This window comes from Scyliorhinus canicula, chromosome 3 (genome assembly GCF_902713615.1).
Source record: "Scyliorhinus canicula chromosome 3, sScyCan1.1, whole genome shotgun sequence".
In the NCBI taxonomy this organism is placed as follows: Eukaryota; Metazoa; Chordata; class Chondrichthyes; order Carcharhiniformes; family Scyliorhinidae; genus Scyliorhinus; species Scyliorhinus canicula.
Window position 1 is genome coordinate 98,560,445 of NC_052148.1, and position 18,197 is coordinate 98,578,641.

The 18,197-nt window shown below is 45.5% G+C and overlaps 1 protein-coding gene across 3 annotated transcripts in view; it reads left to right on the plus strand.

Moving 5' to 3' along the window:
• rab3c (RAB3C, member RAS oncogene family) overlaps positions 1 to 18,197 on the plus strand; it is a 214,020-nt gene that overhangs the window by 179,968 nt on the left and 15,855 nt on the right. For all 3 annotated transcript variants that reach the window (XM_038790966.1, XM_038790965.1, XM_038790964.1), the window contains exon 4: positions 14,250 to 14,374. In XM_038790966.1, coding sequence (XP_038646894.1) covers positions 14,250 to 14,374 — 125 coding nt within the window. The remainder of the gene's footprint in view (positions 1 to 14,249; positions 14,375 to 18,197) is intronic.

The following is an 18,197-nucleotide window of genomic DNA, read 5'->3' on the forward strand; positions in this document are numbered from 1 at the left end:
TTTCGGAGGTGGAATGCACTTCCGTTGTCACTGGCTGGGAGGGTGCAGACGGTGAAGATGACGGTCCTCCCGAGATTCCTGTTTGTATTTCAGTGTCTCCCCATCTTTATTCCCTGGTCCTTTTTTAAATGGGTCAACAAAGTGATCACTGGCTTCGTTTTGGCGGGCAAGACCCCGCAAGTAAGGAAGGTAATGCTTGAGCGGAGTCGGGGAGAGGGCGGGCTGGCGCTGCCAAATTTTAGTAACTATCACTGGGTGGCAAACATAGCCATGATCAGGAAGTGGCTGGTGGGGAAGAGGTCGGCCTGGGAGCGTATGGAGGTGGCTTCATGCAAGTGCACCAGTCTGGGGTGTTGGTAACTGCTCCTCTGCCATTCCCGCCGGAACGGTACTCCACCAGCCCCGTGGTGGTGGCAGCCCTGAGAGTCTGGGGGCAATGGAGGAGACATGTGGGAGCAGAGGGAGCATCGGTCCGGACCCCAATCTGTAATAATCACAGGTTTGTCCAGGGAACTCTGGATGGCGGGTTCCGGATATGGCGAAGAGCAGGGATTGAGAGGGTGGGGGATATGTTTATAGAGGGGAGCTTTCCGAGTATGAGGGAGCTGGAGGAGAAGTTTGGGTTGGTGAGGGGAAACAAATTCAGGTATCTGCAGGTGCGGGGCTTCCTATGTAAACAGGTGTCAACCTTCCCGCTCCTACCACTAAGGGGGATTCAGGACAGGGTAGTTTCCAGAGGGTGGGTAGGAGAAGGGAGCATCTCTGAATTTCTGGGGTCAGAGGAGACGCAGACCGAGGAGCTGAAGTGCAAGTGGGAAGAGGAGCTGGGAGGAGAGATAGGGGATGGTCTATGGGCGGACGGGTTGAGTAGAGTCGATGCATCCGCAACATGTGCCAGGCTCAGCCTGATACAATTCAAAGTCATTCATTGGGCTCATGTGACAATGGCCCAGATGAGCAGATTCTTTGGGGTGGAAGACAGGTGTGCAAAATGTGCGGGAGGACCAGCGAACCATATCCACATGTTCTGGACATGTCTGAAGCTTAGGGGATTTTGGCAGTGGTTTGCAGATGTCATGTCCACGGTATTAAAAACAAGTGTGGCACTGAGTCCAGAGGTGGCGATTTTTGGTGTGTCGGAAGACCCGGGAATCCAGGAGAAAGAGGCAGACGTTCTGGCCGTTACTTCCCTGGCAGCCCGGAGACGGATATTAGTTTGGAGGAACTCAAAGGCCCCGAAGTCGGAGACCTGGCTATCGGACATGGCTGGCTTTCTCTGTTTGGAGAAAATCAAGTTTGCCTTGAGAGGGTCACTGTTAGGGTTCGCCTGGAGGTGGCAACCGTTTGTCGACTTCTTCGCGGAAAATTAATCGTCAGCAGAAGGGGGGCGGAGTTAGTTTAGCTTAGAGTAGGGGGTTAATAAAGGTGGGACCTGTAAGGAAGTGAGACGGCTTTTGCACTATGTTTATAGATTCATGTACATTGTTTATTTTGTTGTTGTTAGAATACCAAAAATACCTCAATAAAATGTTTATAAAAAAACTTTGCCCTTGGGAAGAATGAACAGTTGAAATTCATTCTTGTTTCAGTTGCATTATGTACACTAAGAAATAAGTATCTTTTTTATATATAAATTTAGAGTACACAATTAATTTTTTCCAATTAAGGGGCAATTTAGCGTATTCAATCCACCTTCCTTGCACATCTTTGGGTTGCGGGGACAAAACCCACGCAAACACAGGGAGAATGTGCAAACTCCACATGGACAGTGACCCAGAACCGGGATCGAACTTGGGACCTTGGTGCCATGAGGCAAACCCACTGTGCCACCATGCTGCCCTAAAATAAGGAAACGTATTGCAGCAGAATGATTCATTTTCATATGTCCAACCGAGAAGTTTATGATTAAGTCATAGAAATTGAAACAGCTAGGGTAGAATTTTGTGCTCTTCCCAGAGGCGAGATGGGTGGAGGGGACATTTAATCAGTCCCAGGGGCTGACAGCTGGGGTTCTCACCACCTTCCCACCTTCATCCTAATTTGATCCGAGGTGAGAAGGCTCATTGTTCATTCAGTGCCTAATTTAGAGATGCAGCATCAGGAAGGTGGGCATTGAGAGCCACATTCCTGCCCTTTCTGCTGACACCCCCCTGCTATCCTGGGATCCCTAACCCACCATCACTGACCTGTGTCAGGACCCTTCCTTGATCCAAGGTCTTAGGTTGGTGTGGTACTGGCATTAGCCACTGCCCCCCAGGTGGTGCTTCTGAATGTGAAAGTGTTTCCAGCCTCTGATTGACTAGCAGTTCTTGGCAGGACAGGATTTAAGCCTCCGAGATCTTCGATCATGGGGAAAGCCTGCTGGCCTATTCAGTGCAGTGGACATTCCTGAAAAGAGGCTATGAGGGATCTTCCCAGCTTTCCAAATGGTGCCCAAAACCTCCATTGCCATCACATGGTTCTGTACCATGTCCCTGTGCGCCTCACACTACTGCATCTATTCATTCTAGTTCTAATTACTGATGATTTCCCCAGACCTCTTTATAGCTTTCTTCAGTTGCTTATCAAAATCCTTCTTTAATGCTGAAATTGAATTAGTCACGTACATGGTCACTTAAGGCCCCACACTCCTGATCTTCAGCAACCCAGTGTGGAGGGGAGGGGGATGGGTAGGGGGGAGGGGGGTGGGTGGGGGGGGGGGGGGCACGGGGGGGGGGGGGAGAACCTCCTCATGGGCCTGCTCCTGGACCTGGCCAAGCTAACCATTAATAGGCTCAGGCAGTGAAGTCGGGTGGGCCATCCAGCCCAGCTGTCTGCTCCTCTTCTGCAGCTGCATTCGCTGCTGGTAGCCCCTGGAACGGGAGCATGCAATGTCCATGGGCGTGACCAAGGCCTTCCATGCCCTGTGGGGGGGACTAAGGTGTTTTACCGACCACTTCAGTCACACTTTGTTTTGAAGTTTTACGTTTCCTTTGAGATTCTGTTTAGTTTGATACTGTATCCCTTTAAGGGGCTATCTTTTAATTTATCCCTCACTTTAGTGCATTAGTTCATTTGGTTACACAAAAGAAACACATGCAGCAGAATTCTCCATCAGCGCGATCCTCTACTCCGCCGGCAACACACCCACACCCATGGGTTTTCCTGACAGTGTGGGGTGGCCACAATGGGGAAATCCCATTGGCTGGCTTCCGGAATGGAAGATCCCGCTGCCGGCGAGGGCACGCTGTGCAGGAAAGCGCAGCTGACAGATCGGAGAATCCTGCCCCATGGTCACTTGTAATAGCTCCCATTGAATTAATAATAATGCTCTCATCTCACCCTGCTTGCTTCCAGTACTGGAAGTTTCCATCATCTTGTTACCAATTAATTGACCAAGAGAAATTATTTTTCACTGTTTATCCCCTCAAATTCTTAAGCAATTAGATTCACACCTTTATCCCAATGACTCAATCTTCTTCCACAGCCATTCACTCAGAATGAAACAGGCTATGCAAATGTTTGACACCCTGCTTTTCTCAACACTGAGTTTGAAACCACGCATCCTTTTTATCATCAAAACTGGTGAAGTTTACCTCCACAGCATTGCTTGGTTCTACCCCTGCCTCAGCCTCTTTGCTACTGAAACATTCATTTGTGTTTTCTTTTATCATCTTTGAACTCAGTGTTTCTCAAACATTTTTCCCGTGACCCACTTTTACCAACTGGTCAACCTTTGGGACCCACGCCGGCCAACCTTCACGACCCATGCCGGCTGACCCTTGTGACCCATGCAGGCTGACCTTCACAACACACCAATTCCCCTTACCTTTAATGCAATGGGCCTGCCTGGTCCTCATAATCTCACTCCAATCAAGTTCACAGAAGGAGAGGGCAATGCACATAATCAGGTTTAGAATTCAGCCGATTCCTTTGTGCTGGCTTCATCTTTGTGAGGATGGAAAATCGAACCTCACACATGTAGGTCATTGTGAAAGGCAATAGCAACAAAATGCTTGTTTTACTCAGCACTAGATTCTCCTCAGAGACACTACACCAAAATGCTGACAGCCTCATGGGTATGTGGTGTGTTTTTAATGTGCTGTCACAGGTCATGCACAGCAGTTCAGTCTTTTAATTTGGAGTCAGCTGTAAGTTAATAATTGACTCTGAGGTCTCAAATTCAAAAGGATTTTTTTACCCATCTCTTCTCTTTCAAATTTTGAAACTTGTCGTCTGGAAAGTAGCCAGATGCAACTGAATAAGGCTTGCCTGTCATTGATAGTTCCCTTACTAACACTGTATTCTTCGATGTGACCTCACTGTGGGGAACATGTAATAGTTTTGATTTTGTACTCACATTAGCCAAACTTTCAATGGCTTTTGTAAAGCAGCTATTTTTTCACTGTGCCAAAAGCAATCATCACATTTCCTTTGCAATTTGAGATTCAGTTTATTTAGAACTGAAAAGATGTCTGCAAGGTAAGACATAATGAGGAAACGCTGGTGTTAGACCGGGGAGAGCACTGTAAGAAGTCTTACAACACCAGGTTAAAGCCCAACAGGTTTATTTGAAATCACTAGCTTTCGGAGCATAGTTCCTTCATCCAGTGAGTCATAGTTAGCATCCAGCTCTCATTTGCCAGTACTTCCCTGCACATAACACACATGGACTTTGCATCCTGATTTGCAGCGGCACAATTAATAAAGGCATAGCTCAAGAAATCAACTTTTTACTGCTATGTTTCCAATTTCAGTTTCTTCTTCATAGACTGTTCACGAGAGGCCCTGGAGCTCTGCATACAGCTCACACTATCACTCTTGTCCTGCCATGGACTTTCTTAAGCAGCTTTCTCTAGCAAATTCAGTTGTGAGATCCTGGCCTGTTTGTGTCTCTGGCTCGCTCTTCCTTATAACAAAATAACTCATCTTCAGTCCTTCACAGACCTGTTGCCTTGCTTGCTGGCAGCCAGAAAATGGAGCAATGTCTCCTCTGTGATTTTGTGCCAAAAGCACGGACGTTCAGCGCGTGTGACATAAGTGTACATGCCAGGCATGTGACCTGCTCTCGGCTGCCACTTCTGACAGGAATACTGCATAATTCACATTTAAAGGCTGGTCGTAGCAGGCATTCTCAACTTCAAAGCCGATCACGGCCAGGATTCTTAAGAGCTGATCGCGGCCGTTGCGTGCTTCTTCCGTGATCAGGAGTGCCGTGACCAATCACTCTGCAACCCTCCCAATAGACCTGCAGTTTGAAAAATCCTGACTTACACAACTTAAGGGAGTGTTGAAGGATGTTGTTGCTAGCCTGGTGGATGACCAGATATTCGTTTTCACAATTCGTTTGACTTCCCAGAGGGTTACCGCATCCCAGTGAATGGGTGGGAGCAATGTGCTGCCAATGTGTTGGGGTCAACTAGTAATTCACCATATAGGAATGCTCATTTAGACAATAACAAGATGAGAATGGCTATTTCTGGTCCACACCAGTGCACAATACCCTGCCGCTGAGTACGTAAGGGCCAATGTTGGTGTCTGAAATACCAAGTGGATGCTCTCTAGTTTGCCAGTTTCTGCACTGAATGGAATCTTGTCTTAGTTCCGACAGCTTCCATCTTCAGGTGAGTATGGAACGTGTACTTTCCCGTTACATTCCAAAATAGGTTGTGTGGTGAATGTACTTCATGTAATTCACATTGTGTCCTTGTGGGCTCTGTCTGTGAGCCGTTGCGCGGCTCTGCCCACAGCGGGAGATGAGGAGCTTGTACAGGGCTCCACCCTCAGCTCCGCCCATGGCCCCTCCCACTACCGGAAGTATAAAGTGCTGCAGCCTTGTGAGCCTGCCCTCCGTTCTTCTGGTCGCAGGCAGGCTCAGTTGTAAGTCTATTAAAACCGCAGTTTACTTCCTATCGTGTCTCAAGTGAATTGATGGTCACATCAGGTTGGAGTAGAATTGTATCACACGGCACTTCTACAGGAGATCACTGTCAGGGAGTGCTCAGTTTTCCTGGATGGAATGCGGTGACTTTCATTTTGTGGGGCTTGACTTGAGCTTCCATTTCCAGGATTATTCCTCCATGGTGTTTATAAGGCATAGGAGCAGAATTAGTCCAGTTGGTCCATCAAGTCTGCTCTGCCATTCAATGATGGCTGATATTTTCTCATCCCCATTCTCCTGCCTTCTCCCCATAACCCCTCATCCCCTTATTAATCAAGAAGCTATTTATCTCTATTTAATTCCCATTTCAATGCTAACTCAGTCTTGTTGAAGACTGCTTGCATTGTCAGGGTAAGGCCATTCAATTTTTCCAATACTTTGTTGGTGACATGTTGCTTGTGTAGTCATTGAAAAACCTCATGGTGAGAACTGAGTCAGATGGAAGTCTGTTGGTGAGGAACTGTACTGAACTAACTTTATTGCCAAGCGTACACGGTGCCTGGTGCTCGGCATTGTCCATATAAGGTGTACTGTTTTAAGGCAGGGGAGGATCCTTGTGAGCTGGAGCACTGGTCTGTCAGCTCGAACCACATCTGGTACCACTAGGCCAGGGGTGGGCAAACTTTTCCGTGCAAGGGCCACATTCAGAAATTCACAATTCACAAAGGGCCGCATAGTATATTAAGTAAAATAATCACTTCACCCGGTTATGATTCTGGGCGCCTCATATAGAACATAGAACAGTACAGCACAGAACAGGCCCTTCGGCCCTCGACGTTGTGCCGAGCAATGATCACCCTACTCAAGTCAACATATCCACCCTATACCAGTAAGTAACCCAACAGCCCCCCCCCCCCCCCATTAACCTTAAAAAAAAAATTTTTTTTTTTTGTTTTTAAATTTTTTAAATTTTTTTTTTTAAATGACTTGGTGGGCCGCAGAAATACCTTTGGCGGGCCGCATGCGGCCCGCGGGCCGTAGTTTGCCCACCCCTGCACTAGGCGAAGCATGCATATTGCACACCTTACTGATGGGTACCTGAAAATTGCCGTGGGGTCCTAAAAGGAATCTGAATAAGACTTTGTCTCTTTTAGACAGGAGTACTGCCACCCATTTCAAGACCTGTTCATGAGTCAAGTTAGGAGAACCTTATGCAGCCAGCAGCCAACATACATGGGACCATTATGCCCATTGGAGGTTTCCAACACCAATCTGTATGTACCATTCATATTACCCGTGGGTCAGAGACACATCTGCTTCCAAGGTCAGAATATGACTGAAAACCTGAACAAATGCATTTCTTGTTCATGAATTCAGCAATTGCTCCAGACTTTAATCTTCAGGCGTGCTCAGTTGCAGAGAGAGCCTGCTGTGAGAAACCAGCTTTGAAATCAGCCTGTTGGATGGTCATCAAATGCTGACACTGTAGCTGACATGCTACAGCCGCTGTTATTGAACCACTGGTAGTGGCTTTCCTGTTCTTTTCTTTATAACCCAAATTGAAAAATCCACTCTGCTCCCAAACAGAATTGGCAAGGTGATTATATCATCATAACATTGTGCCCTGTACATTTAACCACACAGCAAAACATTTAGAACAGCAACACTGTTCATTTATGCTTGTTCCTTTTTTATTTGTCTGCTGCCTTAGCTGAATTAAGTGAACCTACATCTGTCGTTACCAGGGCAACTATTGTCATCTCTGACTAAGTGACCCTTTAGGTCTATCCATGTTTAATCTCAAACATTTCCTTTAATTTACTGCCTGACATTCTATTGTGAGAGTCACATCAGATACATTGCCTTCTACACATTGAGACCAATTTAAGAAATGCACAGCCTGGAAAATAAATGCATGGGCCATCAATGTTAATTTATTCGGCTGCTCTTGTGCAGCACTTCTTTGTAATTGTACTGTAAAATACGCCTAGTTGTAAAAGCAAATGCATTGTTCATTTTAATATAGAAACTCCAAGCACTATGTAATTACTAATAGTGTATTTGGTGTAAGCTTATAGACAGATAGCATCTCAGCTTTTAATTTGCATCACAGCTTTTAATTTTCCACCTTGCAAAGTGTTAATTGTTGATCAAGAACACACAGCACAAACGAGTTCACACCAGTTTGCAAAAACTGGTTATACACTGGCTTTAGTTTTTATATTTATTTGGGTCATCCAGATAGCTGACATGGACAGAGACTGGTCACAATAACAGCTTGCACTTATTTGGCACCTTTAATGAAAGAAAGTGCTTAACGGAAGTGAAAAAAAAACTGGAGGCTGAGAAATAGAGGGAGGTAACTGAACAGTTGAATGGGGTAGGTTTTGAGGAGGTTTTTGAAATAAATATAGGAAGATGGAAACCCTTTAAGAATGCAACAGTGCGGGGCAACACGGTTTGATCCCGGCCCTGGGTCACTGTCCGTGTGGAGTTTGCACATTTTCCCCATGTTTGCTTGGGTCTCACTCTCACAACCCAAAGATGTGCAGGGTAGGTGAATTGGCTACGATAAATTGCCCCTTAATTAGAAAAAAAATAATCGGCTACTTTTTTTTAAAAAAGGAATGCCATAGTGTGGGGATGGAGCTCCGATAGCCAAATGTGAACTGAAGACGAGGAGAATGCAGAGGAGGATGCAAGTGACTTGCACCAGAATAGTAAGGGAATAGGATTTACTGTGGCATAGAATGCAGATTACAGCATTTTTTATGGGTTGTGATTTATAGACAGATACAGCTCCAGTGGTCCATCTAGACTAATTGAAATTGGAGGTGAAAAAGCACTTTAGGCATTTGAGTGACAGTCAGAATGAGATAAAGGCCTGAATTTCATGGGCCCCAGCCAGTGGGTCATTTCTGAGAGGGGGGGGGGGGGGGGGGCTGGATTGGTGCAAATGGGTTCCAGCTGGGTTCCCGCCCTTCCAAACCTCTCAACAATTTTATGCTGGGATGAATGAGACCTCGGATGGGCCACTTTTTACATCACAAGCCCATCTCACTTCCTGAGGGTCCGATGGCTACTCTCATCCACCCAATTGGCCTCTCCCCCAACATCCCAAGCCCTTCTATCCAGCCCTCCCCGACCTAAGACCCTAAAACTCACCTCTCTGTGCATTCTGGGGACCGTGCACATGAATTTCTACTTCTGCCCATTGAAGTCTGTCGTTGCAGGGACTAGCGAACTGCCGGCCAATCAGATTAGTCGGCAGCTCTCTAAACTGGGATTTCTTCCTGAATGAGAGGCGGAAGTCCCACCTACAGCCAACTGATGCTCATTGGAGTGTAAAATGGCTGTGGGGAGGTAGTGTCGACAGGGATATGTTCCCTATTGTCTCTTCAGATGGCAGGACTGGAAACCTGCCATCCTAAATATCCTGGGCAAACAGGCAGGAGATCTTAGAGATGAAAATAGGTGTTGAGATCTGCTGGATTGGGAGCTTTATTGCTGTTCTGCATATCAGCTAGGACATGCACTATTGTTTATTTTTGTATTAATTATGCTGAATTCATACCTTTATCTATCACAATCCTTACAATATTTTCTTCAGTTCATTTGTATCTATTTACTTGTATCTATCCATTCTGTCTATTCTTAGCCTTTATATGAATTTACAACTAGCCATTATTTATATGTCCCCTACTTCCCCCTTTATTTTACATAGAAATCTTTTTGTACACCATAAACGTTGGAGAAAGTTTGAACTAGGATTTCACAGAGAGAGTTTCTGGGATTTGCTCAACTTCAACAATATGCCTCAACCACAGCCTCAGAAAATCAGTTCCCTAATCAGTGTGGCAGCAAGTGGTTAGCACTGGTGCCTCACAGTGCCAGGGTCCTGGGTTCAATTCTGCCATTGGGTGACTGTGTTAAGTTTGCATGTTCTCCCTGTGTCTGTGTGGGTTTCCTCCGGGTGCACCAGTTCCCTCTCTCAGTCCAAAGATGTGCAGGTTCGACGGATTGGTCATGATAAAACTATCCCTTCGTGTCCAGAGATGTACAGGTTAGATGGGGTTACAGGGATAGGGCGGGGAATGGGCCTAGCTAAGGTGCTCTTTCGGAGTACCAGTGCAGACTCGATGGGCCAAATGGCGTCCTTCTGCACTGTAGGGATTCCATGAAACGCATTCCTAACTATCATTGGTGAGTGTGATTTTGCCAATCTTTCTCTTTTCGGGTACCATGTTCTAAGAGGCTGTTGGCGACCATGTTAATCTTGTACTGGAAGCATGGATCATCTTTATTGATGGTACATTCACCCAAGTTGAAAGGCTCTTTTGAAAGTTTGTTCTTTGTCTACTTCACTCTCTTTTACCATCGCCCTTTCCCTTCATCATAAGACATTCTAAATCATAATTTCCTATTGCGCAACCAGGAAATTCCAGCTACCTCTTCCTGATCTTAGTCAGCAGAGTTTTTTGCATCTCGGATTTTGTTAGCACCTCTTCATGGGTAGTGTGACTTGCCCAAGATACCTTCATTGTTCACCCCCAAAACCCCAGCCTCAATTTGTCTCCGTGACGCCACTGTTTAAAAAAGGAGGTAGGCAGAAAGCAGGAAATTATAGGCCAGTGAGTTTAACTTCGGTAATAGGGAAGATGCTGGAATCTATCATCAAGGAAGAAATTGCGAGGCATCTGGATAGAAATTGTCCCATTGGGCAGACGCAGCATGGGTTCGTAAAAGGCAGGTCGTGCCTAACTAATTTAGTGGAATTTTTTGAGGACATTACCAGTGCAGTAGATAACGGGGAGCCGATGGATGTGGTATATCTGGATTTCCAGAAAGCCTTTGACAAGGTGCCACACAAAATGTTGCTGCATAAGATAAAGATGCATGGCATTAAGGGTAAAGTAGTAGCACGGATAGAGGATTGGTTAATTAATAGAAAGCAAAGAGTTGGGATAAATGGGTGTTTCTCTGGTTGGCAATCAGTAGCTAGTGGTGTCCCTCAGGGATCTGTGTTGGGCCCACAATTGTTCACAATTTACATTGATGATTTGGAGTTGGGGACCAAGGGCAATGTGTCCAAGTTTGCAGATGACACTAAGATGAGTGGTAAAGCGAAAAGTGCAGAGGATACTGGAAGTCTGCAGAGGGATTTGGATAGGTTAAGTGAATGGGCTCGGGTCTGGCAGATGGAATACAATGTTGACAAATGTGAGGTTATCCATTTTGGTAGGAATAACAGCAAACGGGATTATTATTTAAACGATAAAATATTAAAGCATGCCGCTGTTCAGAGAGACTTGGGTGTGCTAGTGCATGAGTCACAGAAGGTTGGTTTACAAGTGCAACAGGTGATTAAGAAGGCAAATGGAATTTTGTCCTTCATTGCTAGAGGGATGGAGTTTAAGACTAGGGAGGTTATGTTGCAATTGTATAAGGTGTTAGTGCGGCCACACCTGGAGTATTGTGTTCAGTTTTGGTCTCCTTACTTGAGAAAGGACGTACTGGCGCTGGAGGGTGTGCAGAGGAGATTCACTAGGTTAATCCCAGAGCTGAAGGGGTTGGATTATTAGGAGAGGTTGAGTAGACTGGGACTGTACTCGTTGGAATTTAGAAGGATGAGGGGGGATCTTATAGAAACATTTAAAATTATGAAGGGAATAGATAGGATAGATGCGGGCAGGTTGTTTCCACTGGCGGGTGACAGCAGAACTAGGGGGCATAGCCTCAAAATAAGGGGAAGTAGATTTAGAACTGAGTTTAAGAGGAACTTCTTCACCCAAAGGGTTGTGAATCTATGGAATTCCTTGCCCAGTGAAGCAGTTGAGGCTCCTTCATTACATGTTTTTAAGGTAAAGATAGATAGTTTTTTGAAGAATAAAGGGATTAAGGGTTATGGTGTTCGGGCCGGAAAGTGGAGCTGAGTCCACAAAAGATCAGCCATGATCTCATTGAATGGCGGAGCAGGCTCGAGGGGCCAGATGGCCTACTCCTGCTCCTAGTTCTTATGTTCTTATGTATTGCTTCACTGATTGACCAGCACTCACTTCCATATGTCAAAATTGGTGTGATGTAGCACTTTTGCAATCAGAAAGGGTAAAGTAAGTGTCACGTCTCTGCTGAGTCAGTCTTATGGATCTTAGAATAAGTGACTGAAGAGCAGTATTGCAAGGTTTTGGAGGCAGCTCTCCTTGTCCTCCTGATTGTGGAAGGATGGAGGAATGTGTAACGAATAAGAAAAATATGAAAAATGACCCAAAACAACATACAAATAGTTGAAAGGTGAATAACATTTGTAAAAATGCTGCCTTAAAAGTATAGAGTAGTAATAGTATTTCCACTGTGCGCTGTTTAATGTGCGCAAGCCAGGTTTTTCCAACATGTGGAGTTTCTTCTCACTCAACATATTTGCTCACTTCAGTCAAAGAACTCCACCACACAGAAAAAAGATGGTTTCACTTTAAGTTATGGTGTGACAACATGGGTTACAATCTTACAAAATTTCTGAAATTTATTTTCAATGGAAGCTTTCCATTAATCAGCAAACAGGGAAATGTTATACAGATGTATTAGGTCATATGCTAATATTCACAGCGTAATATTTAGGTGATATTGTTAATTTCCTTGCTGGAAGAGTTTTGTCAGCTTGTAACTGCTGAGGTAATTTCAATGTTCTTGATACTAATTCTCAGTCACAGTGTGACAAAAGTTATAGGACAATGTAGGTCACCGGATATATGATTATTGAACAGCTTTTTGTCCTGGGAAAGTCATATCACCATAAAATAATCAATCTTTAAAGATTGAGGACTGCTTCACAACTTTGCACTTGAAATCATTTACAGGAATTACATATAAAAGCATATTGATGCTTTATACTCAATATTTTATCAAGGGAAATACGCCATGATGTTACTGAGCAACCGTATCTCATGGTTCTTTCTGATGGAAAATTAAACAAAAGTACTGTGGCGATATATAAAACCACATTTAAATGAATTTACTTAATTGGAAAGGATTTAGAGGATTATAGATGCATGGTTGCAAATTTGTGCTGACAAGATACAACATTTTATGAAATGTGGAAGATGAAATAGCATATGAAACTTGGGTGGGAAGGTGAGTGGTGAGAAAGATTTCAAGAGGCTTCAAGGTGATTTAGTGAGTGGATAAATACGTGACGTGTAATTTAACCTGGATAAATGTGAAGTTATCCACTTTGGACAGAGAAACAGAATGGCAGTGTATTATTTAAATGCTGATATATTGGGAAATGTTGGTGTTCAAAGGGACTTGGATGTCCTTGCACACCAGTCACTGAAAGCTAGCATGCAAGTACAGCAAGCAGTTGGGAAGGCAAATGGTATTTTGTCCTTCATTGCAAAAGGACTTGAATACTGCAGCTGAATGTGGTTTTGGTGAGACCACCTGTGGAGTATTGTGTACAGTTTTGGTCTAATTCTAAGAAAGGATATTATTTCCATAGAGGGAGTGCAGCAAAGGTTCACCAGTCTGATTCCTGGGATGGCAGGATTGTTGTACCAGGGGAGATTGGGTTGACTGGGCCTGTAGTCACTGGAATTTAAAAGAATGACAGCGGATCTAATTGAAACATATAAAATTCTGAGAGCTTGACAGACTGGATGCAGTGATATTGTTCTCCTGACTAGGGGTTAAGGACAAAGGGCCACAGTCTCAGGAAATGGGGTAGGCTATTTAGGACTGAGATGAGAAATTGTCTTCACCCAGAAGGTTGTGAACCTGTGGAATTCTCTACCAATGAAGGCTTGGTGGGCGAAGTCATTGAATATATTTAAGAAGGGAATTGATAGATTTCAAGACCCTTAAGGGATATGGGGAGAGTGCTGGAGTATGGCATTGAGATGGAGGATCAGCGATGATCATATTGAATGGAGGAGCAGGCTCGATATGCTGAATGTCCACCTGCTACCCCTATTTTCTATGTTTCTATACTGGTCATTATTACAAGGAATACAATTTGTCTCAACCCTTCCCTTTGTCACACATCCTTCCATTTCCTAATCCAACCAAGTCTGGTAAGTAATTTAATTGACAGATTCCACTCCTTATCTCATCGCTCCCAGTATTACAGAAAAAATAATTTGTAAGTCAACAGGCCTTCGAAAACATTTCAGAATTGATTGAGATTAGGGTTGTGGAGGAAGAAAGCAAGAACCAAATTCTATACTAAAAGTTTTATCAACCAGAGATCCATCATTATAAATAAAACCCATCTTTCTGAAAGTGTTGATTTTTGGATAATTTGCTGATTTGTATTATGATTTGCATAATATTGGTATTTATATTCTTTAGTAAAAGTAACAAACTCTCTACACTGTATTCTCCAATTTTCTCATAGGTCAACCCAAATCAAGACATACTCCTGGGACAATGCTCAGGTTATACTGGTTGGCAACAAATGTGACATGGAAGATGAAAGGATAGTATCTATGGAGAGAGGAAAACAGCTGTCAGACCAACTTGGTATGTTTGGCAAACGTGAATTGTCTTGTTTAGACGACATTTACTGCATTTTGTCGATGACATTTTTGGAAATTTAGGCCTACTGTAGATACTCTCTCTGGTTCACTACTGGAAATCACCTCTGCAAGTGATCTGGGCATCATACCTTATCCAGATTGATTCTCAGTACTCCTACAATAGTGCATCTTCTAGGCTGGATATTTATGTCTGTTCAATGCATTATACTTCAATCCTTCCGAAAGTGGATTGGACAAACACTGCATGATCCGAGGGCAGATATGAAGTGTGAAGCAGGCTACTTCAAAATGTTCTATGAGTCTATTACCATGTGACTCTTTTCATTATGCTACTCTCCAGTCCCATGTTAACCCTTACTCTTCAGAGCACCTTTTTATGATAATGATCAGGAGGTGGTTGACCCAGTTGGGAGAAGGGGATCAAGGGGGTAGTCGGAGTGAAACAGGGGGTTGATTGGGGGCAGGTTGGGTAGTTACCCAGGAGTAGACTAGGCTTTATTCTGCCTAACATTTCATGAGTAAGCATCCAGATAAATAAATCGGAACTATCCCAAGTCTTCAACTTTAATTCAGAGTCAGAGACATTCACAGAGGGTCCCAGGGAGCAGGAGAATTGGCCATCAGAAGTTGAAACATCCCAGGCAATTTCCACAGAGGTCCACACAACTTCCACAGGCTCCCAACCTGTCTGTTGGTGGTGCGTCCAACTTCTGATGATCTGAAGACCTGAGGATTTGGCCCAATCTGAGTTAGCTTTCTTAACTTGAGATTCTTCTAACTACTCTCCAGCTTCACTACTTCTTTTCTTCCTATTGTCTGCTGGGCTCCGGCCTCAGTGGGAGGTCCATCTGCCCTCTGAAGGATCCCAGTGGCTCAATCCAATTGGCCCACTAATGGGCATAATTGAATATCCAGCACGGCCAGATGGGTAACCTCTGCCATGTTAACCCTTCCTACAGTAGGACCCATGAAGGCAGGAACATGTTGACTATCTGACCCAACAGTTTATTTTATAATTATGCGCCTGATCCTTGTCGCATCTCCTTACCCATCTCCCCCGAACAGGGAATATTCAGCCCTGTATGTGAGGGTTTTTTAAAGTGCTTATTCTTTAGTTGCTGGGGGACGCAATCTTCTGTTAGCACGTTAACCATGTTTCACCTAGGTGCTTTTCTGCTTCAGAGAATGCTCCTCTTTAAAAAATATATTAAATGCAGCTTTTCGTTAAAATCCTTTGTAGAAACTGGACCAAAAACCCGAACCTTTCAGGATCTAACTATACCAGGTATTAGATAACTCAGGAATATGTTGCCTACTGCCCTCATATCATTCTATTCTCTATTAATACATTGTGATAATTGTTAATGAAGTTGGTCTTTCTGCTCTTTAACACTTCTGGAAATCTATACCTACAAGCCTGCTCTGATGCTCTCCAAAGCTGATGGTGTAGGAGGTCGCAGGATGAGCAGAAAGACACTCAATTTCCATGGAGCAACCAGAAAGCTATGCCACTGAAGACACAACTGTGGTATCAGCCTGGCCCACCCAGCTGGAAAATGCAGTTTAGCTTGTGGGGTGGTAGCGGTGAGATTCTAACATTCAGCTGACTATAAAGGGGACAATCAAAATATTGATTTAAAGGAAAAATAATCTCCAGTAGAATAGGTCCCTAGACACCACCAGTGGCTCCATTCATCCTTATCTGGCAGTCGACACATCTTATCCCACTCAGATCAACTGGTCAGCTAGGAGATAAATGTTGAGTAAGATTTCAAGAGCAGAATTTAATGCCGGATGAGGGAATGGGGAGAAAGGATTGCATGGACAGCTTCTGTAACTGAGGAGTCACAAATGGTGCTGAACATTATGCAATCATCAGCAAACTTTCCCAATTCTGATCTTAAGTTGGAGGGAAGGTCATTGATGAAACAGCTGAAGATGGTTGGGCCTAGGACACTATCTTGGGATACAGCTGCAGTGATGTCCAGGGCTGAGATGATTGACCTCCAACCTCTACACCAGGATCTCCTTCCAGACATGTGTGCCACCTCACAGGCAGCCATACATTGTTGCGTTGTTGCTAGCCTTGTTGTGGTGGATTTCTTCCAACTAACCACAAGTGACCCATGGACAAATTACAATAGTTTATTCCTGGCCTGAAATTCTCCATTTCAGAGCCATGGTCAGGATTCTCCGGAAAGATTTCTACGTCTGGTAGCGAGTGCGAATAGCTGCGAGCTTCTCGTTGTTCGGCCCAGCAGGCTGGCAATGCTATTCAACGTTAATTGGTACACTTAATGAGGCCTCAAGGGTTTATCCACCGCAAATGAAGGCTCACCAGCCGATTTGCCAGAATTACGCTTGCCAGCCCCCCGCTAACAAGGTCGAGCAGCACTTGAACAGCTCTTGCACAGCCAATCTCAGCCAGCTCGCAACCATGGCATCCAGAAGACCGGCCCAAAGATTTAAGGATGCAGATCTGGCCAGGCCCCTGGAGACCAGGAGCGAGGTCCTGTCCCCTCAAGGGTCCTGGAGGGTCAGTCACATGGCAGCCAGTGCTGCCTGGGATGAGGTGGAGGTGGCTGTGAGCGCCAGGTGTGACCAGGAGGACAGGCCTCCAGTGCAGGAAAAAGGTCAACGATCTACACCAGGCAGCATGAGTGAGTCAACACCAATGCGCCTCCCCCCACCCTGGTAACTTTCCACCCCCCACGTGGGTATCCACCCCACAACTCTCCGTGTGACCCCCAACCCTCCCTCCACCCCCATCTCCCTTCAATCCCCCCCAACCCTTCCTTCACAACCTCCCTCCCACCACTATGAACCACACCTGTCAATCATGAGTTGTTATTGCCTTACTGACTGACCCATCTCCCCCCCCCCCCCCCCCCCCCCATAAGATCATGAGACATAGGAGCAGAATTAGGCCAATCGGCCCATTGAGTCTGCTCCACCATTCAATCATGGCTGATACTTTCTCAACCCCATTCTCCTGTCTTCCCCCCAAACCTTGATCCCCTTATTAATCAAGAACGTTTCTGGGGTGTCACCCCATACCAGGCCGACCTTGATGAGGTTCTGCGGGACATGTCTCGTTCTCAGCTGGGAATGGCCGAGCACTATGGTGCTTGCCCCAGTCATTGAGGAGCATCGACGAGGGCGTCGACACGATGGTGCGGACCATGGGGAACCACCAGGGCTGGAGGAACCAGATGATGCAGGGGCAGTCGGCGTTCAAACCAGCTGCCCCTGTGTCCCATGGTGAACTCCAGGGCCATATGGCCACCGAGCAGGAGGAGGGGGCACTGGATGTAAACCCATCCCACTGAGTGTCAACTGTGATCACCAGCTCCATTGAGTTCCACCCCTCTCGCATCCAACACGCGGGACAGGGCGGCCCGGCTATGCATGTGTCGACAAGTGAGCCGGGGCCCTCCGGTGCCAGAGGGCCCGCCAGGGGTATCAAAGGCCATGGGACGTGATAAGCAGCTGGCTGCTTCCACCTCTGATGTGCATCCTGGGGATACACCTAGATTTAGCGTGAGACCTAGGGAGGCTAAGCACATCGAGGACCACTGAGGGTACCGGAGAAGGGGTGGGAGGGGACCCCAGTGAGGGGACCCCAGTGGGAGAGTGGGAAATTGTTACAAAGAATAAACACCCTTGTGCACAACCAATCGTTTCTTCTGCAATGCAGGCTGACCTCTGAACCCTTGGCCCATCTCTCCAGGTATCCATTCCCAGTGGCACTCACCCACCCTCTGCCCATGGACATATCCCGGAGCTGTATCCAATCCCCTGGGTTT